The 25,656-nt window shown below is 42.8% G+C and overlaps 1 protein-coding gene across 1 annotated transcript in view; it reads right to left on the minus strand.

The window, feature by feature from the left end:
• Positions 1-25,656, minus strand: part of LEPR (leptin receptor) — a 1,083,230-nt gene that overhangs the window by 231,379 nt on the left and 826,195 nt on the right. The window contains exons 12-14 of the mRNA XM_069641975.1: positions 16,415-16,563; positions 2,374-2,527; positions 2,206-2,288 (exon numbers count right to left, since the gene is read on the minus strand). Of these exons, the coding sequence (XP_069498076.1) occupies positions 2,206-2,288; positions 2,374-2,527; positions 16,415-16,563 (386 nt within the window). The remainder of the gene's footprint in view (positions 1-2,205; positions 2,289-2,373; positions 2,528-16,414; positions 16,564-25,656) is intronic.

The following is a 25,656-nucleotide window of genomic DNA, read 5'->3' on the forward strand; positions in this document are numbered from 1 at the left end:
TTTACATGCTCCTGCTTACTGTAAAAATGTACTTTTTCCTACTACCCAAAAGAAATAACCCTATTAAATTCTATATTGTAACCATCTCATATATTTCTGTAACCCCTGCTGATTCCATTGCTTCCCAAAGTGATATTTGGCCTTGATGCATATCAAAAATATAATAAAATAAATAAGATTCTGTCGACATCAGAACCATCTTGATTCTGCCACTCCCTAGACCTGAAGAAGCCCCCTTATGGAAAACAATGTGTTAGGGCATAATTGGCAGCAATAGTTTCTATTGTGGGGAGGAGGGCGGTTGGGTGCCTACAAAGCACCACCAGAGGAATCAGAGATTGCAAACGAAACAAATTTCCCATGCCTAGTTTAGCAGCATTATGAAGGGAAATTGAGTATGCTTGGTGCGCATGCAGAAGGCACTAGAAAGCTGTCTTCAATGGCCTCCTCCCAAAGTGATTCGATACGCCTGAAGAGATCCACCTAGCAACATCTGTGGCATCTGGATGAGCAGGAAAATGCTTGGGTAATACATCAATACCTGGGTGTGGATCTGATTACTGTATTTTCTTGGGCTTCTCAGAGGCCATTAGAATTAGGGTATTTTAGATACTGGCTTTCCAGCTTGTCTGTTTTCATTTAACATTACGTCACTTCTATAAATATGCATTTTTCCAGGGGTTTCTCTCTGTCATCAAACCCTAACTGTACCTTTTCATGTTTCTGATTGACTTCTTTTATGTTTAACAGTATCCTGATATCTTAATCGATATGCCTCCGGGTAGGGTGCGCTATATAAGTGTCAACATTATATGATAATGATATGATATGATATGATATGATATGGCATTAATTTGTATTTGTATTTATTGTTTGTATAGCACCTTAATCCAAGGCGCTTTACAATGAACAACAAAATATACATTAAACATGGAACAGTATAATCTATGACAGTAAATATGAATCAAATCAGAAAATCAGCATGTTGAACAATTTACATATGAGAAAGAAGAGGAGAGGAGGGAGGTGGAGAAAGAAGGGGGAGAGAGAGTAGTGAGTAAAGTGAATAGTAGGAAGAAGGGAGAGTTAGAATAGAAGAGGAAGTTAAAGAAGAACAAAGAGAAGGGTAGAAGAAAGAGGGAAAGAAGGGGAAGAGGGGCAAGGGGAATTTATAACGCTCCGAGATAAATAAATATAGAAATAAATCAGTTTAGAATTATGTTTCTTTTCAGGCTCTCCCATTCCTCTCCATCACATGCCATGGACCCCCTTAGTTCAGAAGTAGACAGAGTACTTGCTCCTCATACCTTAACTGACATGGTTTACTGGTTATACTGTATTCATCAGGCTGGGTCAGATTAAGGCCTAAATAAAATGTGTCTCTAAAAATAGTCATAGTCTGTACATGCATAAGCTATCCATGATGTGCTGCTATGCTGTCCTCCAGTCTGTCTTTAAGCAACATAAAAATCGTATGCAGTGTGCAACTAATTGACCCGCTCACATTGTAAACTGGGATTGATACACACAGATTACATTAATTGTCATTGCCAGTTTGAAATATGTATACCAAATTGAGATTTCGATGTAATGTCAAATAATTGTGTGCATGGTTCCAGCTCATTGTCCTGTATGAAATATCTTTCCGAGAAATGAACTCCTAACTAAATATGTAGCATTGAATTGTGAAGTCCGTGTGTGGACATTCCTCTATTAACTGCAGCTGCTGCGATCGCTTAAAATTGCGCACAGTTCACACATATTTCTCTGGTTCATTTCCATGCAACCATCTGTCAGTAAAATGGTTTCCTACTTGAACTGCTTTAATAATACGGCAATGGTAGATCTCCAGGGAGCCCTTACTGTGAGTTATTATATCAAATGGACCCGAGGCAGAAGATGCGTAGGAGCTCAAGTCATCAATTAATACTTCCATACCCTACTGTCAATTCTGTAATCCTGCACGCTCTTGACAGACACCATTGCCGCTGGGGAGGGCTTTGAAACAAGGTAGCAGGACACACTATCCAATCACTAGTTATCTAGAAGGGCCACAATCATTGTTCTTTTTTAATCTAACATGTACTATTGATATGCATGTGCCCAATCGGAAACAAGCACTCTTAATGTCTTGAAAGGATTATTTGTGGAATACTAATTATTACAACATGTTCAAAACAAGTAAAACCATGCATATATGGGTACCTGCCATAGCAAAGTAATATTTGTCTGCTTGCTTATTGGATCTTCCTTAATTATTCTCCAAAAAACAGGACCTTTCAATGGCACTGCAACAAAAGCAACATTGCATTCAAACACTGTCCTATTGCTTGACGTATGTTAGGAACAGGTTACATAGAGAAACACACATACCTTGTATATCCTTTACTAAGGAGTAGACCGGGCTGCTCCAATCACTCCAGTACCCAGATCCTTTGAGCTTCCTACAGCGGGCACGGACAGCGTATGAAGCGCAAACATCTGGAACATCTATGTGTGCTGATTCTGCACGTAGTATGTCGATGCTCTGTAAAATAATCACATGAAACACTTCTCAATATACAGTAATATTTGATCTGTTAAATAGATCCGAGTATTGGGATTTCCTGTAAGGAATTTTTTCACACAAGGTGTTTCTGTACCTATTTAGAAAATATCAATGGAGAAGAAAGTCTGACAGAATGAGGAGGAGACATGGCAGCCAGAGGAAGGGGAGAAGGAGGAAGGAGGAAGTTGACAGAGCAAATAATGGTAGCTCCTGTCATGTTAAAAGGCCAAGGATTTTTTGTTATTTTATTTTTAGGTTTTTTATATTGTGCCTGGGTTCAGTTTCTAAGCGTGCATCTGGGATTTAAACCTCTGTTGCACTGCATGGTCTGGTTTCCAAGACCAGCATGTTGCCCCTATGCTATCCTCCGTGGATTGCCATAGGAGTGAATGAATGAAATGGCACTGCCCCAATGATTTCAAGTCTGGGCCCCATCTGTGTGTGGCAGTATTTTACTCTTCTGAGTAGAAGGTACAGGCAGAGCCATGAGCAGTTGTGGGCAAAGTCAGTGTGGCAGGGTCTGATGAGAGATAATTACACATTGGGCACAACTGCAATGTGCAAACATGTTCAGTTGTGGCGTAAAATGATGCAGTAAAGTAACGTGCCATGGTAATCCCTCCCAGTCATGCAGAAGTATCTGTCAGCACTTCCGAAGAGAGTCATTCCCTCCCATAACATAGGGCATGGCAGCATTTGAAACAAGCGCAACCACACCGTTACTACAGCTGTCCTGCCTTTGCTGACTTAGTTTGCTCCTCGCCTCCCTGTGAGGGAAAAGGTTAGCTATGCAACACGTGAGCTGCTAGCATGATCATATGTGATGATATGAAGGTACACATCATTATGGGCTGGTCAATGGGGGAGCGGGAAGACTCTGCTATCCAAGATGCTCTGGAGGCTCACCTGTGCTGCCACCACCATAGCATGACCCACTAAATTGAGCAGTGGGAGAGGGGGCAACTGGCAAATGTTCCATACTTTTACATTGCCTAAAACTCATCAACCTGGCTGCTAGAATCTCTACTCATTCTGCTTCTCACACTCTGTTATCATGCATCCCATCAATACTTCCCAATACTTGCATTCTTTTGCTACCCTGTCCATTTTCTCACTTTCACTTCCTCTGCTTCCTTGCCCCTTACATCCATTGAAACTCCATCTCTACGCCTGACATAAAAACACCACCACCTTCATTGCTTTCAAATTGGCCCTCAAGCTCTTACGCATGAAAGGGGCGCCCACACTTGCCCAGTGCTTTCTTTTCACTCTAACCTTTTCTCCCCAAGAATCACTCCTCAAATGCTTTCTGAAATCTCCCTGTAAACATAATTTGTCATCCTTTTGATCTGTGGCTGTCCCCTCTTTAAACCCAACCCTTCACCTAACATCGTCCGGGAGGCACTGAGAATAACATTGCGTCTGTTTAATCTTATGCAGCGTCTGGAGAATCCAAAAAATTATCATGTAGGCAGTTCTCAGATAGTGGGAATAAGCCACAAAATGCTCATGTAGGCAGCGCTCAAGAAGCGGGTACAAGCCAAAAATGTTTCATTTAGTCGGCTCACAGGTAATAGCGAGAACCCCAAAACGTCTCATTTGGGCAGCCGACAGGTAGTAAGAGGAGAACACTAAAATACTCTTTCAGGCGGCTCTCATATAGCAGTAAGACTCCAAATATGCACGTATACAGTTCTAAGGTAGTGTCTCTAGACTCTTTTGAAAGGATCCTCACCCCTAAATTACTGTTTTTAAAAAGCAGTAACAAGTCCAGGAAGTCAGTAGCAAGAACAGAAGAGTAGTGGCATCTCATTATGATATCATGATCACACTTCACACACATCATGATCACACTTCACACACATCATGATCACACTTCACACACACTAGCAGACAATCATTGGAGCTATCTGATTCACAAACACACACCTCACTTAATAACCCTGATCCACATTTTGGTGTGTGAGTTGGAGCAGCCAACAAGCCTTCATCATCAGAGCTAGTGCATTGTGTAAAGCCCAGTTTCTTGCCATAGCGTTGCTGAATGTAGTGCTGGTTCACTTGAATGAATGTTAATTTGTCACAATGAGGCACTGCCTATCATTGACCCTGTGCTATCCTCGTCTTGGGAGGATAGCTCAGGGGCACTGCACTGGAAGCAAGACGACATGGAGCACCACAGGTTCGATCCCCGGGTGCACACTTAGAAACCTCTGGGTGTAGAGCATGTTATAAATAACTTATCATATTATATAATCTCTCGCATTACAGATGAAAGGACCGTACCAATACTGTGCTTATAGCAGCACACATGTTTTATGGTTACTGGCAGCTGTTTCGGTGGCCACTCAATTCCTCATCCCAAATGTAACCTGCAGTACCGTAGTAACCCCCCTCTACCATTTGCACGGCAAGCTGGTCAACCGACTGCCCACTCTTGCTTTGTTCTCCAGGCCTTTACTTGGCCATTACATCAAACACTTTCACTTGTGCACATCAAGGACCTTTCCTTTGCGCGGGATTTCAGGTTAAAGCAGCAAAATGAAGATGAGGGCGGACACATGCTCTCTCTGTTCATGAGTCACGCCAAGTGAAATTCTTATTGGCCCTGGACACTCAAAATGTTTGGAGTTATCCGTGGATTACTAACTGGAAAACATTTTAGTTTAGGCTACATTTATTACATTCGATAGGTCGGATATACATGACATGTCTGCACTGAAAGTAATTTAAAAATACCAGGAGATTGCAAATGCAAATGCAATTCCAGGCGGCTGGATTTGCCCTTCGCTTCATGTGGCATGTTCACTTGCTTGCCCACACAGTGTTGACCTCAATCCCAAACCATCACCTAATCTCAACATTATTCAAATTGCTATAATGTAGTGTAAAATAATCAGAACATGCTGTGGCGTGCATGTTGATCAGAGTTGAATTACCCATTGATGATGAGGAATGAGAAAAGATTGGAGTTTTGACAGGGAATATTTCACTGAGACCTAGGCTATCCGTGATACACTTTCAAAATGTTCACCGGGTCAATTATACTCTGGAAAGATTACACAGAATGGATGATAATAGACTGCATAGGTGCCCGGGATGCAGTAATGAACATGCTGGTTTCATGATGTGGTCATTCATGCAGATCCAAACATACTTTCATGACATGCTAGGCACGCTATACAAAATAGAGGGAACTGGACAGAGTTTAGCCTGTGTCTTGCAACTCGTAAATGAGTAAAGTAAGATACCTATGAATTAAAATGTTGAGACTGCATATACAGGAGACTGTGGTAGTAAACTGAAGGAGAGGAGCCAGATATTCGAACAATAGGCAAAAATACTCACAAATATACTCGCAAGGCTTCTGGGTGATGCTTAGATGGACTTACATTAATTATCACCTATACATCACCTGCATTGAAAAGTACATCTCTTTTCTTCTAAACCATCGCAGATTTGTTTGCTTTTTCACAATATTGCCCCCGCATTATTTTCTTTGCACAGCTACCCACCAGATAATTGTTTCCTTATACGTGAACAAATCAATATATAAATACATTTAAAAATAAATCTAAATGTTATTCAGGATGTATTTAAATAATAGAACAGCCAAAATCATTGGCCAAACCCCGATGATGGCATGCAAGAACTGCAAATCCGGGCATCCAGGCCGGCACATTAAACATTATGTGATGTCAGCAAATTCCTAAAAGTAGAATTTACATTTTCCCTAATGTACACTGAAGGCTTGCCGAATATGCAGCCCCTTATCAGTAGAAATCTCCAACTGGGAACCATTACCCTGCTCCCCCTCAACCTCCTCCAGCCTATTTCTGCAGGAGCCTGTCCTAATACATTCTGGTTTCACCATCACCGTCTTGTGGCCAATGCTGGATTTGACTTTATGGACTTCATTCATTCACAGTGCGTCACCCTTTCTGAACTCTCATGCTGGACTTCCTTTGCATATTGTACTCATGGTGGCCCTGAATCATGCTGTTCCCATCTTCGTCTTGTATCCTGGCTTGCAACATTATGCAACTGTATTCGCTCTCCACTCTTGCTTCTCCACTTTTTTTGACTGCTTACTCTCTGTTGTCTCCTCCTTTCCCTTCTCCCTTTTCCTATCTCCTCCCCTTACTCTCTTCTATGCACTTACTCTATCAAAATTGTCCCTGGACCTAATATGATAGCAACCATGTCTGTTTCCTCCACCTCCCATTACTGTTTTTTACCTCCCCCCCCTCACCCGCACTATCTGAAATGCCGTTAGGCCTAGTATGATAGTTGCTTGTTTTGTTCCTCCCCTCCCTTTCTGCACCCCTCTCCCTCACCTTTTGTTTTCTCCAGCTCTACCAGAAATGTCGCCAGGCCTAGTACGGTAGTTGCCTGTCTGTTTCCATTTCCTTCCCACTCTCCCCCTCCCTTCCTTATCTATGTCTTAGCTCTTGCACTATCTGAAATGTCGTCAGACCGAGTACGATAGTTAATTTCACACCCTTACTGTTCATGGCCTGTAAGAATGTCATCGTATTTTCCCTTGTTCGCTCCCTTGCCTTGAAGCACTTTGAAACACATTGTGTATAGGCGCTATATAAATAAACTATCATATAATATATTATCATATCATTCAAAGCTTCTTCCTACTTGACCTAGTGTGTCTAGTGCCTAGTCAATATGCAGGGACAGAATTTAACTTGCTCCTGGCTGGGACTTGCTGGGTGCAGTTTTATGATTTTTCCCTTGTTGGCATTAATTATAAACTTGTCCCGGGCTATTTAAAAAAGTACTGAGATTTTGTGATTCCCAATTGTTTATGGAGGTAGACAGCTGGGGCCTAAAGGGGAGATGACTAGGATAATGATTCTGATAATGGGTTCACGAAAGAGTAACACCTGGTATGCAATACCTGATGCAGCATGCACAAGTTGTCTTAGTGTTGCTGCGTTTCACTTGTTTCACTCCTAGTAGTTACACAATAGAATGCGTAAGTTACAGACCGATTGTGATGGCAGTCAATTGAGTATGTTGGATTGATAATGTCAGAGAAACAGGGCTCATGCATCAAATTCGGTTGACAACAAAACAAAGACAGGTTTATTTTTGTCTTTCAAAACAAGCATACACAGGACCCTACATCTACTGGCAGATGATCACTCTAACCTGACCCACCCTTCAGTCTACTCATCTTTATAGGTTGTTAGCTGATAACCAGGTGTTGCCTGCCATTTTATTTTCTTATAGGAACTATTTGTTAGAAATACCTTAAAGTAGCTGTACGCTTTTGAGAAAAGTTCCATAAGAAAGCTGAAAAGAAAGATTCCCTACATTGTTCAATTATTTCTCATTTTAAAAATGTTTTCTCATTAAGACTACACAACACAATGTATTGTTCTTCTTAAAAAAGTCGTTCTGAAACTGTATGAGAACAACATGGAGATTTCTGAGCAGGGTCATGGGTGACACAATGCCAACGGTGCCAACAACTATGGATATACAGTTCAATATTAATAAAGTGCATGTTCATTGTAAGGCCTTTTTATAACAACATTTTTATTTCCCTACCCAGTGAACACTGTTGCTTCAATTACTCTGGGCAGACATTTTTTAATCCACAGCCTTGTGCCATTACACAGCCTTGGTGGGTCGAGATTGCGAAGCAGCATGATGGGTAATTAAACTTTCAGTCGGGTGACGTGGTGGCATTCCCGGGGGGTAGAGTGAGTTGAGGAATTCTGTTGAATAGTTAACGGATTCATCGGCATCCACCACCACATCGATTGAGTTATACTCAGTAAGTCTGCTAGGAAGCATATCCTGAATCCGATTCTAGTTCTAGGACCTCGAGTTTTGTTCCTTCGTTTCGGGACTGGTCCTTCTATGACCACATTAATGTTTTGTCGATTTCAGGCAACTGTCTCATGTGTGAAGGTGCTGAAGTACAGGGAAAAGGGTGAGGTGTCCAAATGTCATGTAGCTAGTTGTGTCCGGAGTATCCTAATAGGTAACTATGCAAAATGTGGTGCAGATTGGTGAAACAGTGGGTAATTGTATAAGGAACAATGCTTTGTCGCCAAGCCACAAAACCACAAACAAATATTGACGTGTGCTAAAATCCAGGGAACAGGGTGGGGTGTCCAAATGTCATGTAGCCAGCAATGTCTGGAGTGTCCTAACAGGTAACTATGAAACATTTGGTGCAGATTGGTGAAACAGTGCATAACTGTATAAGGAACAACACTTTGTGAAGCCACAAAGCCACAAACAATTGGTGACTTTTCTCGAAATACAGGAAAAGGTGGGGTGGGGTGTGCAAATGTAATGTAGCTAGTAATGTCCGGCGGGTCTAAACAGGTAACTATGCAACATTTGGTGCAGATTGGTGTAACAGTGTGCAATGTATTTATTTATTTTGCATTTGTAAAGCACTTAATCGGGTAAATTGTGTTTCAAAGCGCCCACAGGGCAACTGGGAGGGAACATGGGAAAGGAAAGCAGTATAACAAAGAAAGATAGAGGCGGATCTACTAGGCCTTGGGACCATTCAGAATGCGCAAGTGCTGAGAGAGAGAGAAGGGATGAGGAAGTGGGGGGTAAGTGCTTGTTGTACCAAAGAGGGAAGTGCTAGGGAGTAAGCACCTCTTAAGTGACTTGGTGAGAATTGTCAGCTGCCAAGAAATAAGTAAGTCCAGGCCTGTGGTGGCATAGGCCAGTGGGTGCCAAGGCAAGTGCTGGGAGCAGGCAGAGGCTGAAGGCGATTGGGTGTAGGAGGCCAGAACCCAGCAAGACACATAAGTGCCCTGGTCACCAATCTCAGCAACTGTGGGGTTTAGCAGAGGAGGGAGGAAGGGAAGGAGTAGGTGAAAAGGAAGGTCTTGAGGAGCTTCTGGAATTTGAAGAGATCCAACTTAAGATGAACAGGAACTGGGAGTCTATGCCTGCAGAGGAAAGAGGTCGGCCACCAGCTCGCTGTTTAGCGAAGAGCTTGACACACAGAGAGTTGTTGCCAGAGGAACGTAAAGATCTGGAGAGAGATTATTTTGTGAGAGCCATTTATAGATAGCGTGGTCCCCGGCCCCAGACAGCCTTGTGGATGATGCAGAGATCCTTGCAGCAACATGGAGCCAGTGGAGAGATTTTAGGGCTAGAGAGAAACAACCCATGAGCTTGAGGCCAAGGATATGTCCTGCAGCCCTATTCTGGGTTAGCTGGAGGGGTCGTAGAGACGAAGAGTCTAGATTAAGGACAAGGCAAATGCAGTAGTCTAGCCTCGAGAGAGCCACAGCTCTTGAGACATTGAGCTTCTGTGGGAAATTGAGGAAAGGAAAAATTCCTTGGAGGAAGTTCAGTTGAAAGTGGGCCTTCTTGACAAGGTCCTGGATCTGAGGGAGGAAAGAAAGAGGATTCGAAGATGACTCCAAGGTTTCTGGCTTCAGATGAAGGAAAAGGGGCAGAGCCAATAGAAGATGGCCAGAGTGAGGGGAGAAAAGGGGAACAGGAGTCCCAATAGGAAGGATCTCAATCTTGCTGGCATTGAAGCAGAGATCGTTGGAGGTACACCAGGATTGGATGGCAGATAGGCAGTCAGGAATGATAGAGGAAGTAAGGATGAAATAATAGGGACGTTGTGTGTCATCTGCATAACACTGGAAGTTGGGGTAGAGCATGGAAATGAGGTGTGCAAGCGAAGCACGATAGGTGTTAAAAAGCCAGGGAGAAAGAATGGAGCAATGGGTGATGCTGCAGGTGGAGATAGAGGTGGGGGAGGAGAAAGAGCCAGAGTAACCTGGGACGGATGGTCATTGAGGAATGAGGTCAGCCAGTCCAGTGCCCGCTCCGAGATACCTAAGGTCTCTCGGAGCCATTTATGAGTTTGTACAGGTTGGCCATATCAAATGCAGAGGATATGCCCCAGAACCACAAATACCAGACATGAGTGATGAGGTTCTGATAAGCAAAATATTTGTCATCTGCTTGGATTTTCCAAGCAATAGTTTGCCTTTTGTTCGAATTAGCCATATGTAGGCAGTGGACGTTCACGCTTCCTATCCACTCTTAATAATGTTGTTCCATTTTTGATGAAATGTGTAGCATAGACATCAGGCGCTCAATGCAAAAGGTTCACATCATCCTTTTCAAGAAAAGGGAGTGGCTGTTATTGATTTCACGTTATTATTTGTTAACTGTAAGCTTTACATCTATTACAGCACTCAAAGCTATCTTCCCATATACACTCAAATGGAGGGGGATTCTGAGCCCCTTTTAGTCCAGTGAAGGTGGCCATGAAAATGCAAACAGCAGACGCATGAAAGTGTAACACATTTTGCATTCCTTGCAGTCATAGGGACAGTGTTGTCCCAAATGTATTACGCTAGGGAATGCTTGCTTTGAGTAGAGCAGGGTCTACCGCTGGACTGCTGATTAAGCTGCCACGCTGGGAATTGAGTTGTATGAGAGAATCCTGGTCGTTTGGATCTGACCCCATTATGCTTCTAAAAGCTTCCTTTTAGACTACCTTTTGATCTTGGTTAAACAGATATAGATTAAAGTCTATACGAGAAAGAAGTCAGAATCATCTTCCTTTAATTGCACACCTTTTTGAGAAATTACTTTTGAATTTCTTTTGAAAGACCAATTTGTTCCGACTTCGGTTTTTGTGTGCCGTTGTCTTTGCATAATACATTTGTGTAACTATTTGGAGTGAGGACGATTATACTATTCTTCAAAATAAGGGAGTGGACAGCTTCAGCCTTTTATGCTTGTGAGAAAGCTATTCAGAACGCCTATACAGAATGGTATAGTGAAAAAGATCTCAATGTGTTACCCACGAGGACATATCTAGCTGCAGGCCAATTGCAGCAGTCATTACTAGGAGGAGGTACCAGCCTACCAGCAGCCATATCCTAAAGCTAGAGCAGACAGACGTGTTACACACTGCTAAGGCCTCCAGGTGGACTCCACTCTCATATAGATACCCAGCTGAAGGCACTATTATAATACACAGAGATCTATCTGTGACTCACAAAGGTTGGCCATGGTAAGTGAGGTGATCTACCTCCCAAGTAATGTTGTATGGTAGTGGGCAAAAACAAATTGTTACTTGTTTTTTGTTTTACTTTGAACAAGGACCTTGTTAATCCTGATCCATGCGTGGAAAAGGCACTCACTGGACAAAAGCAAGAGATTTCCACATCTAGGAACAGAAAACACTTTTTCACACAGACAGACCAATTTCTGGTACGTACTGTGCGTGCTTGGAGTATGCACACCTTCCTCCCTAACATCATGTCTCCCACGAACAGATTTAGTGATATAGGTGGGACCACAGCAAGCATTTCCAAAGGTAGATTGTGAATGCTAGTGGAAGGCTCCCTGTGCATGTTCGTATCCAGTGGGGAAATTAAGCATCATAAGAGTCACCAACTAAGCTAAGAATAATGCATTATAGAATGTAACTAGCAGTGTTCTGCATGGATGATATCATGGCTTCATGTACTCAAATGTGAAGTCCCTACTCTTAAGCAGTAGTACAAACACACATATCTTTTATTTAAACGGGTAAGCAAAATAATGTATACATTGTATGTACAGAGCATGCATTCAATACTGATCAACTCCCAATTCTTGTCTGCAAGCAAATCTCAACATGTGTTTATATTGTTTGTTTGTTTGTTTGTTTGTTTATTTATTTGCAATGCGCGCCAGACCCAAGGGTATCAGGGCGCAGAGGAACGTAAGGAAACATGAATATTTTAGGCTTGTAGTTACATAGATTGCAGAGGATATGTACAAGGACATTACAGGAGAAATACAATAAAATAATGCACAGGGTAGTTACAAACAAAATATGGTACACATATGATACAGGTATATACTTACAAAGATTTAAAAAAGGTTTAAAATCAATCTGAATATACAATACAATATTTATGTACACTTGGATCAGATTGGTAAGTGATAAGATTCGTAAGGACGGAGGTCAAACCATTAGATTAATTGTCTTTTTCTCTAAGCCATTTAATGGTGCTGTGTCTAAAGTTCAGAAAGGTTTGATAAGTCCTCAGTGAGGGGGGGAGAGAGATCCAGAGTTGCACTGCTTTGACCGGGAAACTGCTTCCACCGGCATTCCACTGGCTTTGGTCAGTGAAAACCTAGGCACGACAAGGCAGTTCGCATTCACAGTTCTGAAGGGGCGGTCGGACATTTTTCTATGGATTCTTTCCATCAGGTAAAAGGGTGCGGCATTGGTCAGGCATGTATCGGTTAGCAAAGCCGTTTTGAGAAAAATGTTGTCGCTGGTAGACAGCCATTTATTTTGTCTTCTAACCTCTGAAATGTGCTCTCTCCTAGAGATGGCTTGTGCCGCTCTCAGTGTATTATTCTGAAGGATTTGGATCCTGTTCAGAGTGTGCTTGTTGGCGCCTAAGTAGAGGGAGTTGCAATAGTCCAATTTGGACAGGATTAGTGCACGGGCTAAAGTAGTACATCTACCCTTAGAGAGAAAAGGTTTGCCGGCTCGGATCAATTTGCATGTGTAAGCAGAGGTTGAGGCCATAGCATTGACCTGTTCAGCAAATGTGAGGGTAGAGTCTAGGTAGAAACCTAGCGTTTTTACCTCCTTAGCCACTTTGATGGTATCAATGTTAAAAGAGGTATATGCGTGGCCGAGTTTATTAAGTCTGGATACATTTCCCAGAATGAGAAGCTCGGTTTTCTCATCATTCAGGCATAGTCCATGGGTGGCCATCCATGCGTAGATGATGAGGTATATTCTATTTACCAAGGCCATATCCTTGTCATAATCCCCAGTAAGTGTTATGAGAATCTGGGTTGTATTATTTCTGTACCCATCGTTCACACTGCCTGTCCCTGTGGCCGGAGCTGGATGTATGTTGGATTTGCAATACAGGCTCATCCAGATGATCCGCTTTCAAGGGCAATATCAAAGTGATTGTACATGGCGTTTTCTCTTCTTTCCTTGTACTCGAGTGGTGTAGACATCTATCACATCATATCCAAGCACTACTCGCTACTCTTTCATCTCACACTGCAGACTAAGCTCAAATTCTCTGTCTGTTCCCAAGTCACAAACTATGTTAGGACAGTCTCATCTAGAAAGAGAGGAATCTAGCTCACATTAGGACCAATTGAAATTCTCAAATTTTAACTCATTGATGTTTTTAAGAGAGTCAAACTGATCCAGAGCATGGGAGAGAATCTGGAACGGTTCCAAAAGACTTGAATATTATTTTGTCCCTGCCTCTGGTGACAACTATATTTCCCAGAATGTCTTGAGAAGAGGAAACGTAGGCACAAGGAAAGACAGTACATTATTTGATGATAATTGTATTGAGAACCAATAATCCCTGGATATTTTAAACAGCTTGAAATTGAACATAAACTACAATTGCAAAAGTGCCTGACTGCATGATGATGAATAATATTTAAGTTTCCATAATTCATCAATTAACACAAATGCAGCAATACACTCATTCGTTTTTTATTTTTTATTTAAGTGCTGATGGTTGGACATTGTCGAACCTTTACACAATATTTAATAACTGGTTTGGATAAAACACCAAATAAAAACATTTTCATTAATAAGATACCTCATCTCAAGGACTACATTTCAACACAGATCAATAATAATCGTTTGCATACAAGGTGGAATATAAAAGTGGATACAATCATTTTAAGGCCCCCAAGTGTAGTGAGGGCAAGGGAGAAGGATCCAGTGGCGGTAGAGAGCATTCACAGCCTTGAAACATACAGATCAATCATGCTAAGGTAGCATGTGATATACAAAGTACGTAACTTTGATACAGGTCCTCGAGTAATTTTACTGCAATTGGTGCACTTTTAACATTTTAGGAGCAAATTTAAACAAGTAAAAACATTCATAGTGACCAAGGTATGAAATCAGAATTAAATGGTATTGGGTGGGGGCGGTGCAAGGGATCATCCATGTTAAAGGATTTCTGCAAAGACTAAGTATTTCAGTGTCTCTGAAATTTCAAGGGAGACTCTTCATTTTAAGGCCAATACAGAGATTGTGCCACATGCTAGTGCCTGGGATGGCAAGAGCTCATCCTCCAAACCTATTTTTTGATTTTGTTGGCTACATTGATCTACAGGGTAGATGATAAGAGGAGTAACTGCATGAGTTTTGTTAACTTGCCTTAAAACAATGGAACTAACCATACAAGTGGTTACTATTCAAGTAATCACGGATGACTTTAAGGGTGTCTGGGTACCCAAGGAGAAGCCAGCCACTAGATGAGGTATCCCTTGGGCTACATACCACAGTCTCTATAATGAATGTGATGACCAATGAGGAAAATCCAACAATGATACTCAGGACCACAGAAAATGTGCTGTTTATATAGATACAGAAACAGTCGTTTTAGCAAAGGTTCAAACATTGTACACCATCTACATACAATCACCATGCCCTATGTTTTACGTTTCTAAATTATAATAACCAATGATGCAGAGACCTGGAGCACATTTACTGACATTTTACCACTCCACTTTCAAAATACCATCATTTGCCTTTAGATATGCCATTACAAATTTCTGAGGATGGTGGAAACCTATGATACCCGTTATTATGTTGTTTGTAAAATGGTAATGGGAATTTTGGCCACAGCAGATTCCATCGAAGTAGAATTCATTTAATTTTGCAATCAGATTTCGTGGGTTTACGGTAATAATTTATGTAGGGGTTGTAAGGGGGGGGTGAGGTAGGGCGTCTCCGCTCCCATGTATTCACCATCCCCTCTTGCTGCTCGACTCCTTTTGACTGCTTACTCTCTGTTCTCTCCTCCTCTCCCTTTCTCCCTTTTCCTATCTCTTCCCCTCCTCCCCTCCTCCCCTTACTTCTTCTATGCACTTACTCCATCAGAATTGTCCCTGGACCTAGTATGATAGCAACTTCTCTGTCTCCTCCCCTCTCGCCTTACTCCCCCCCCCCCTTCCCAGCACTATCTGAAATGTCGTCAGGCCTAGTACGATAGTTGCTTGTTTTGTTCCTCCCCTCCCTTTATGCACCCCTCTCCCTCACCTTTTGTTTTTCTCTGGCTATACCAGAAATGTCGTCAGCCCTAGTAAGGTAGTCGCCTGTCTGTTTCCATTTCCTTCCCACTCTCCCCTCCCTTCCTTATCTATGGGGGTCATTCTGACCCTGGCGTTAAGGGGTTAACGGCTCCGGTAAAGGTGCTAGAGCCGTCAACCCCTTACAGCCACATTACGAGTTCTGCTTGCGGGACCCGCTAAGGACGCCTGGTAAAATCAGGCATCCTTAGCGGGTCCCACAAGCAGACCAGGGTGCTAACAACGGGCCTGTTGTTAACGTGCCCATTGTTAGCACCCTGCCCATTCCCATTGAGCCCTATGGGGGCTCGAATGGGAATGGGGATGCATCGGGTCCGGGTTCCTTGAATGAGGAATTACCGGGCCCTCCAAAGTCAGAATGGCCCTGTAATTCCTCATTCAAGGAACCAGGACCCGGTACCCGGTATGGGAGTAGCCATGCCGCTAACAGCGGCATGGTTACCTCCATACTCGGAATGACCCCCTATGTCTTAGCTCTTGCACTATCTGAAATGTCCTCAGGCCGAGTACAATAGTTAATTTCACATCCTTACTGTTCATGGCCTGTAAGAATGTCATTGTATATTCCCTTGTTCCCACCCTTGCCTTGAAGTGCTTTGAAACACATTGTGTATAGGCGCTATATAAATAAACTATCATATCATATATTTGAGGCAAAATCAACCAGTAATCTTTTCTGCCAAATCACACAGAACCGTGTAAAGCGACTCCCAGAACATGTATGAATGAGTTGACATGAATCCACTGTACCTGCCAAACGCCTTCATTTGCATCCACAGAATATTGAATCTGAAAGCGAAGGTCATCCACCGGAAGTGTGGGCCTTCTCCAGCTGACGTTTAGGAGTCGGCTCTCAGCTGCTATTTCCGCATTAATGCGTGAGGGCGGCAGAGGCTTTCCTAGAGATTCAGAGAGAGCAGGTACATCAGGAGACTCGCAGCAGCTCAACATTTCTTCCAAATAATGAACAGTCTGAGCTTTATTTAAAGTCTTTATAAAATACAATGACATGCTGTTGCTTTGATAGTCCAAGGTCAATCACTTGAACGGCACTGTCAGCATTCATTGAATGCCCATTTGCTGAATGATGTACCCGGGTAAGGGCAGGCTCTCCCGTGTCTATGGTGAACAGGCTTAGGCATGTATAACCCAAACTGATCTCAAGACTATACACGCACACACATACACACTATCCACAGAAAGAACATGGAGTGAAAACAAGAATTACATTTAAAAAAAAAGGCTCAGTCAACTCGCTGCATTAAACTGAGAAAATAAGAGTGTGAATGTGTACATTAAACAATCCATTTAATAATGTGATAAGAAAACAGTGCCATGCACACATGTATTACAGAAACTTGACACAGTTGTAAGTGTAGTTTTGTATAGTATTAGGGCAAATACTGTCCTTGTTAAAAAAAACACAGAAAAAAATACTTCAAATGCATTTTTCAGCAGGACAAAGTTTGAGCTAATGCTAAGTTCATTGCAGTGGGGCAATTGACTCTTCCACAAGTATAAACAGGAATCAGGGGTCCCTTATTATACTAAGATAGCATGTAAATCATGTGGTTACACTATTTACCTAATCCAGTTATACATAACTGCAAACATTGCAACACAAGATGATGGGCACAGTCCAGCTCTCACGGTCCCTGGCAACGCAGGTGGTGATCTCCTTCTAGCTCGTTCAAGCCTCATGCTCTCATCAGGAAGATAGTCCCAGGTATTGATGATTATTTCATCGCCCATCAGTGCAGGGAATTCTGGTCCTTGTAGTTGCAATATATATGTTAAATATAGTAGGACAGTTGGTACGCAAGGGTGATGCTAGGTTTGTAAAAGATCCGGGACTATGCTGTCGTCGGGACTGTCGAGACTCAGGCCTAGCTAGTCTTTAGGCTGTAGTCCCTGAGCTGCTACACAGGGCTACAACCAAAAGACCCAGGGCTATAACTCCCACCAGCTCCTCCTAGTGACGCCTCTGTAGGTAAGCAATGTATGCCTGGTGGTCGCTAAATCTGATTCTGCGGTTGGACCTCTCATGGCCCAATCGGGGTGCGACCTTATGGAAGAAGGAGTAACTGCTGTGAGAGTGTTTTTGGATTGAGGTGCTTTCAACCCTAAATATTAGGTATAGTCAGGGCTGTAGGGCTGTGCATGTGTGAGCTGCGGGCAGCAAGCCATGAGGTGTAGATTGTGTGAAGACGGGGCATTCAATGATCAGGCATTGGGTGGAGAGCCTTTATATGCCTGAAACACCCTATAAACTTATAGGCTTGCTGCTGACATCGAGGCATCTGACCTTCCGACCCTGATTTTGGCCGCACCCCTCCCCCACATCAATCTGTCTGACTGTGTGCACTTTTCGGCTGCATTATCCTCCAACCCTTATCCGCTTTGTCGCAGTGGTGCACATCTGAGGTTACGGTGTACTTGATTGCCCGCTGAGGAAGTGTCTCACTAGACATTTCCTCCCCTCCCATATCTGTGGCACTCATGTCCCGGTGGACAGCTCATGGGCTAAGTGCTTGCTTCCGACATAGGGCATCCTTGATACACTTGTATATAGGCGCGTTATAAATGCCATATCATATTATATCATGACAGCACTCAAAAGTGGGTGGAATATAGCGTGAAGCTCTATTACATTTGTTTTTAAATATACTTAAGGTACCCAATGACCAAGCATAAGGTATTCATGACAGAAAACGCTTATGCCTTGGAACATATGAGATATGAGTGCGCAACCCTCTGGCTCACTGGAGTTAATCTCCCGGTCCTCCATGAGCGCTGCATACTTTCAAACGGGATAGCAAAGATTAAATGTAGCCAAGTCATGAAACCTTTTTTTAAAATTTGTGTTCAATTCAAAGGGATTCATTGATATCAACGTCTTATGCCCAGCAACCAATTTGCTTTTAACTTCTCTCGGTTGTGTGTCGCGCATGTGAGATAATCTAAGGAACAAAGACTCAACCTCCGCCATGATCAGTATGGTTATCTCTCACAAAAAAGCTGCGCCACAATTTGGTTTCAGGATTGAACTGATTTTTTAATTATATGATTCCACTCTGGTGGAAAAGCCCATGTGATAACACGTGTTTCGGCACATCTCGTTCCTTTTTCAAATCTGGGCATTTGTTTTGTCAAAAACATACATTGCACACAGGTATCATTGTTCTGGTCGATAGCTGCACATTTCACGGGTTTAATCCCATCTAGTACTAAGGTATCTTGTCCCTGCGTGTCAGCTCTCAGATCTGAGAGAGTAAAATCTCCCATATCTTGCAGAGTAAAGGAGCCGACTGAACCGATTCGCGCTATGGCTGATATAAGTACTGGTGAACGAACGCAGCATATATAAGGAGGGATTGGCCTCTGTACTACAGAGGTCAGGCTCCAAGTGCACCAACAGCAGCCCTCGAGGTCATCTAATGAAGGAAAGACTGAATAGTGTTATAGTGGATAGATTGCCACGGGAAGAAGAACAGAAAACTAACATCTTCCCAATACTATCGACAACCTGAACATTAGTTGCTATTTCACCTAACGTTATGGCCAATATTGACAATAAAAGTTCCCTGCTAAATAGGTGTCTGAACCTGAGACGTGCATCTTTATCAGCAAAGGAGCCTAGTATTCAGGTTCCGGCATCACTTCCTCCCACTAATTTGTAAGTAGCGCCTGACCATGAAAGTATAGTGAACCCACACTTGGCTGACTCTGTAGACTCGAGTCTGGATACCACAGAAAGCAGTATTCAGGATAATGCAAATTGTAATGACTCAAATATTACACCAAGTATGAACACCATTGCTGATTATGAACAAGGGCTCCTGGAGGTGAACCTCGTCTGCCCAGGAGGGATATATGATTATCAAATACAGGTGAACGGGTCATTAGAACAAGCATGCTCCCTTATTGGATAAGAAGATTTAAGTACCACACCTAGATTGTTGTAATACTTATTTTTATGATTTGTAGCATATATCTCACTATTCTTAGAGAGGCACAGCTCCTCCCTACTGATGAGGTCCAACCAGACCGAAACACGTGTCTGAGGATACTGTTGGTACTCTTGTTCAGAGGAGAATTGCCAAGCATTTCGGTGCTGGACTGCCCCAGGGCAGGACAAAGACTGATATGTTTGGGATATTTCTTCTCTGTGAAAGATAGTGAGCTAAAGACTCTGGGTAAGTCTCTCGTAACCAGGACTAATATCTGGCAGGGGGACTCCCAGGACCCCCATTGTAATTTGCATATTTAAGTAACTTTGGGTCTCACCCTAAATTACTAGGGGAATCCAGACGTGGACACTTGCTCACTATTCTTAGAGAAGCACAGCTACTCCCTACTGATGAGGTCCAACCAGACCGAAACATGTGTCTGGGGATGCTGTTGGTACTCTTGTTCAGGGGACAATTGCCTAGCATTTCGGTGCTGGACTGCCCCAGGGCAGGACAAACACTGATATGTTTGGGACATTTCTTCTCTGTGAAAGATAGTGAGCCAAAGACTCTGGGTAAGTCTCTCGTAACCAGGACTAATATCTGGCAGAGGGACTCCCAGGACCCCCATTGGTAATTTGCATATTTAAGTAACTTTGGGTCTCACCCTAAATTACTAGGGGAATCCAGACGTGGAACCCATGCTCACTATTCTTAGAGTGGCACAGCTCCTCCCTACTGATGAGGTCCAACCAGACCGAAACACGTGTCTGGGGATGCTGTTGGTACTCTTGTTCAGAGGAGAATTGCCTAGCATTTCGGTGCTGAACTGCCCCAGGGTAGGACAAAGACTGATATGTTTGGGATATTTCTTCTCTGTGAAAGATAGTGAGCTAAAGACTCTGGGTAAGTAACCAGGACTAATGTCTGGCAGAGGGACTCCCAGGACCCCATTGGTAATTTGCATATTTAAGTAACTTTGGGTCTCACCCTAAGTTACTAGGGGAATCCAGACGTGGAACCCTTGCTCACTATTCTTAGAGTGGCACAGCTCCTTCCTACTGATGAGGTCCAACCAGACCGAAACATGTGTCTGGGGATGCTGTTGGTACTCTTGTTCAGACGAGAATTGCCTAGCATTTCGGTGCTGGACTGCCCCAGGGTAGGACAAAGACTGATATGTTTGGGATATTTCTTCTCTGTGAAAGATAGTGGGCTAAAGGCTCTGGGTAAGTCTCTCGTAACCAGGACTAATGTCTGGCAGAGGGACTCCCAGGACCCCCATTGGTAATTTGCATATTTAAGTAACTTTGGGTCTCACCCTAAGTTACTAGGGGAATCCAGACGTGGACCCTTTGCTCACTATTCTTAGAGAGGCACAGCTCCTCCCTACTGATGAGGTCCAACCAGACCGGAACAGTGTCTGGGGATGCTGTTGGTACTCTTGTTCAGAGGAGAATTGCCTAGCATTTCGGTGCTGGACTGCCCCAGGGCAGGACAAAGACTGATATGTTTGGGATATTTCTTCTCTGTGAAAGATAGTGAGCTAAAGACTCTGGGTAAGTCTCTCGAAACCAGGACTAATGTCTGGCAGAGGGACTCCCAGGACCCCCATTGGTAATTTGCATATTGAAGTAAGTTTGGGTCTCACCCTAAGTTACTAGGGGAATCCAGACGTGGACCCCTTGCTCACTATTCTTAGAGAGGCACAGCTCCTCCCTACTGATGAGGTCCAACCAGACCGAAACACGTGTCTGGGGATGCTGTTGGTACTCTTGTTCAGAGGAGAATTGCCTACCATTTCGGTGCTGGGCTGCCCCAGGGCAGGACAAAGACTGATATGTTTGGGATATTTCTTCTCTGTGAAAGATAGTGAGCTAAAGACTCTGGGTAAGTCTCTCGTAACCAGGACTAATGTCTGGCAGAGGGACTCCCTGGACCCCCATTGGTAATTTGCATATTTAAGTAGCTTTGGGTCTCACCCTAAGTTACTAGGGGAATCCAGACGTGGACCCCCTTGCTCACTATTCTTAGAGAGGCACAGCTCCTCCCTACTGATGAGGTCCAACCAGACCGAAACACCTGTCTGGGGATGCTGTTGGTACTCTTGTTCAGAGGAGAATTGCCTAGCATTTCGGTGCTGGACTGCCCCAGGGTAGGACAAAGACTGATATGTTTGGGATATTTCTTCTCTGTGAAAGATAGTGAGCTAAAGACTCTGGGTAAGTTTCTCGTAACCAGGACTAATGTCTGGCAGAGGGACTCCCAGGACCCCCATTCGTAATTTGCATATTTAAGTAACTTTGGGTCTCACCCTAAGTTACTAGGGGAATCAGACGTGGACCCCTTGCTCACTATTCTTAGAGAGGCACAGCTCCTCCCTACTGATGAGGTCCAACTAGACCGAAACACGTGTCTGGGGATGCTGATGGTACTCTTGTTCAGAGGAGAATTGCCTAGCACTTTGGTGCTGGTGTTAAGTGACTTCAATTCAGCAATCCCACTAAGTCAGTGCCTTGTCTGGGAAACCCAAGAGAAGCCCTTATTTATATATTTTTATGACAAGTTATACTCCGGATGATAAACCCTTATACAACGCCCCTCTCTTAGTATCCCCCTGACCTCACTGAGCCAAGAAGTAGGTTTGTTTTGCAATTTAAAAGATTTATTGGAAAAATTAAACAATATATATATATATATATATATATATATATATATATATATATATATATATATCACTTTTATAATAAATTAATATTTGATAGCACACTTAGGCATATGAGAGTGATCAACAATGGATGATGTTACACTAGCACACTGATTTAATTACTTAAGAGTTAGTATAGGGAGGATAAGGTTCTCGAACCGGATATTAATTTATGCCTCTTATTACAAATGATTTGTATGTATATTGGCCTATGCCAAGTTGCTTAAAATTGTACGCAAATAACTCTCTACGGCAAGGTCTTGACCTTAGAAATTAATGTAAGCCGCCATCTTGAATCAAGCCTCCATTTTAGGTTAGAAACCGCCATTTTGGGGTTTTATACAAAGTCACCCTGTAATCTAAAATGGCCGTCTCGTGTGTCCTTGTTCTTGCCTTAACCTCTCCAACCTCTGTAGGGGAGTTAATGTCTAACCTGCCCTCGGGCTATATGTTAGGATCATGTAGGCCTTGTCCTTTGTTGACCTCGGGAGCAGGGGATAACTTGAATTAGCAAAGTTGACCTACAAGTATATAAAACAGTAATGCTATCCAAATATAATAAGTGAAACATTTGTTTGGTCTGTATTAAACCAGCATGTAAAGAGTGTAAATGTTAGATTAAAGAATAACAGAGTGTGTTAGTAAATGTATTCAAAAGTAACCCGCATGCACAAGATATGTAAATTAGGAAAGTGAACCTGGCGCGACCGTAGCCCAGTGTATGATTAACCTGTAAGAGGGCTGGACATCATTTTTACAAATTGTATAAATGCGTCGATGTCCAGCTAGGAAATTCTGTCACTTCTCACATTGAACCCTGCTGGTGGTCTCTGTGATGTATTGACGGCCAAATAGCTATTTGTGTACTTTGTTGAATACTGTTCAGTTTTGTAATAAAGATTCTGGGAATCTTTATAAGCCTGTGTCGGTGTATTTTCCTTTGCTCATTGTAACAGCCATAATATTGTATTTTTTCTGATTCCACAAGGTAACTGAGAATGCTTTTATGGTTTCAAGGAAAAACAATGATGTAAAGAATGCAGTACAGAAATAGCTGATAGGGTTTCACAAGAGATAATATGTTCACTTTTCCCCTGGTGGCAATTCACCCCCCCCCTCTTATGCAATATAAAAAGATGGAAAGGAGAGCACACAGTTCTCAGGAATACAATCAACTGTAGTTCAATTCCCCCCTAGCAAGCTTAGATCACAGGGATGATTTTCAAACACAGGCAAAATACTTTAAATGTGGTTTGCCAAGAAGTGAAAATATGCTAAAAATGATTTTAATTCCCTATAGGAGATTCAGGGTAGGTGATAGCTACTTAAGATTAGTTCAAGTCACATTGGCAATGCTCAATGAGGGATTAGCAGGTTGAAAACGAATTTTAGCAGTTCAAGCAAAAGACGGCTATCTTTGACAGGAGCACATTTTTCAATTTGCGGCAATTTTTCCGAATGCGTCAAGCGTGATTACGGAATAACTATAAGGAATAGAAAGGCTTGTTGGAAAGCTTAGAACCTTAGCTTTAAAATGAAAATTAAATCTCGTTCCTAGCCCACACGGTTCCAAAGATACGGACGATTTTGTGGAGATATATTTTCAGAAATGAAATTAAAGTTTCAGAATGACTGATGCGCTGTGGAAGGTTTTGGATCAACAGGATGGACACACAATTCTATGATGCAGTTCCAGATAGGTGGAAATGGTTTGAATTAGATTATTTTAAACTAAGAGATTGGTTTGCACTGTTCTGGCTGAGTACTCACACTATAAATTTGAAATAGGCCGTCAAGGTCTGATCAGGTTTGGACTGGACTCCTGGCGGGTGGTTCTGAAGTCACAGCTCTCTGGGTCAGCTCTGCTCTGCACTTCACAGCGGTCTGGTCTCTGGTTCTGCTGGTCTGGATCAAGTGGATTCTGGATACAGCACTGCTTTCTGGGTACTGGCACAGGGTTCTAGCCGGAATCAAACAGCTCAGCCCGGCTGTTTGAATAATTTGCAAAAGATTTTGAGGCCTGCTGAAAAAGGATTTAGCTGGTGGTTCAGCCCTCTCTGCTACAAGTTCTGAAGTCTGGATTCTAAGTTCTGGAGATGGTCCTTCTGGATATTTCTGGTCCGGCAAAACGCTGCGCAAGAAAGTGGAAAGTGAATGTCCCTGTCTGGCTTTCAGTTGCTCTTTTTATGTCTTTTGAAAGTGGGTGGGTCAGCTCATTCTGCATGCCCAACCCTCTCCTGATTTGATAGGTCAAGGATTCTCTGTGACCTGATTTGAGAAGGGATAGTGTGTCAGAGTCTTACAGTCTATTGAAGAAACGCCCCTTTGCTTTTACTTAGAAAATACATTTTTCATAACTAACAGGTTTCCCTGATACACACGTCGTTGAAATTACATACACCTTTCACAGATTAATTTAAGATACACTCTCGCCCAACTCTGATCCCCCTCAGAGCCTGGGTTCAAAAATGGCAACATTTTGTGCTTTTTAGTGACTTTTGCCATATTGATTTTTCCTCGAAATTTACACAGACCTGCACCCCTTCCCTGAGCAAATTACTGGAAATTACTATGTCTCTATCCTAAACACAGTGTCTGCAATATTAATAAATAGCGGGGTTTGGTCCCAGAACACCGCACAAACTGGAGTTTGGTCTCAGATCGTGAGGGCATTTTCCATATTAAGGACCCCCAAATTGTACATTTCTGTGAGCTTAATACAAGATTTTATATGCAATTTAACTTAAACATATATTTGCTGCAATATGAATCCACAATCCAGTCTGGCCCGCCCCCAGAAGCTTGGTGAGTCAGAGATCACAGGCCTCTCCTTCTTCCAGAAGACTTGTTTACAGTCCACACCCAAAATCAGCATACCCCATTCAATTGAAAGGGTCTATTGTGTTGTGTCCTGCAGGCTGCAGGGGAAACTCCTCCCTCTCAATCAACAGGGCCATGTGATATCCTGGGCTGTTGTGTGTGTCTCTGAGGTGTTAATGGCTCTCAGGAAAAGCAAGTCTTTTGAACTTTTAATTACATAACACCCCCTTCTGTTCACTGCACAGTTCTGCAAGACAGCTCTCCTGTCAGGATTTATAGAGCGCCAGCGCCGGTCAGTGTCCAATGCCGGTACTGCACCTATTTTTGACAGCTGTCTTGAATTAATACATTTCAAAAAGAAAGGATTTTACTTGATAGTATATGATCCTTGCTTGACATGGCATTGATGTGGATCTGCAGTAGAGTAAAGTAAAACACTCAACCATAGTTGGATTTTTGTTTGGTGGTTTCGGGCCCATGATCTTAGCAATTTTTGACATTAATAAAAACGGATT

This window comes from Ambystoma mexicanum, chromosome 1q (genome assembly GCF_040938575.1).
Source record: "Ambystoma mexicanum isolate Mex_15411 chromosome 1q, UKY_AmexF1_1, whole genome shotgun sequence".
Classification (NCBI taxonomy): Eukaryota; Metazoa; Chordata; class Amphibia; order Caudata; family Ambystomatidae; genus Ambystoma; species Ambystoma mexicanum.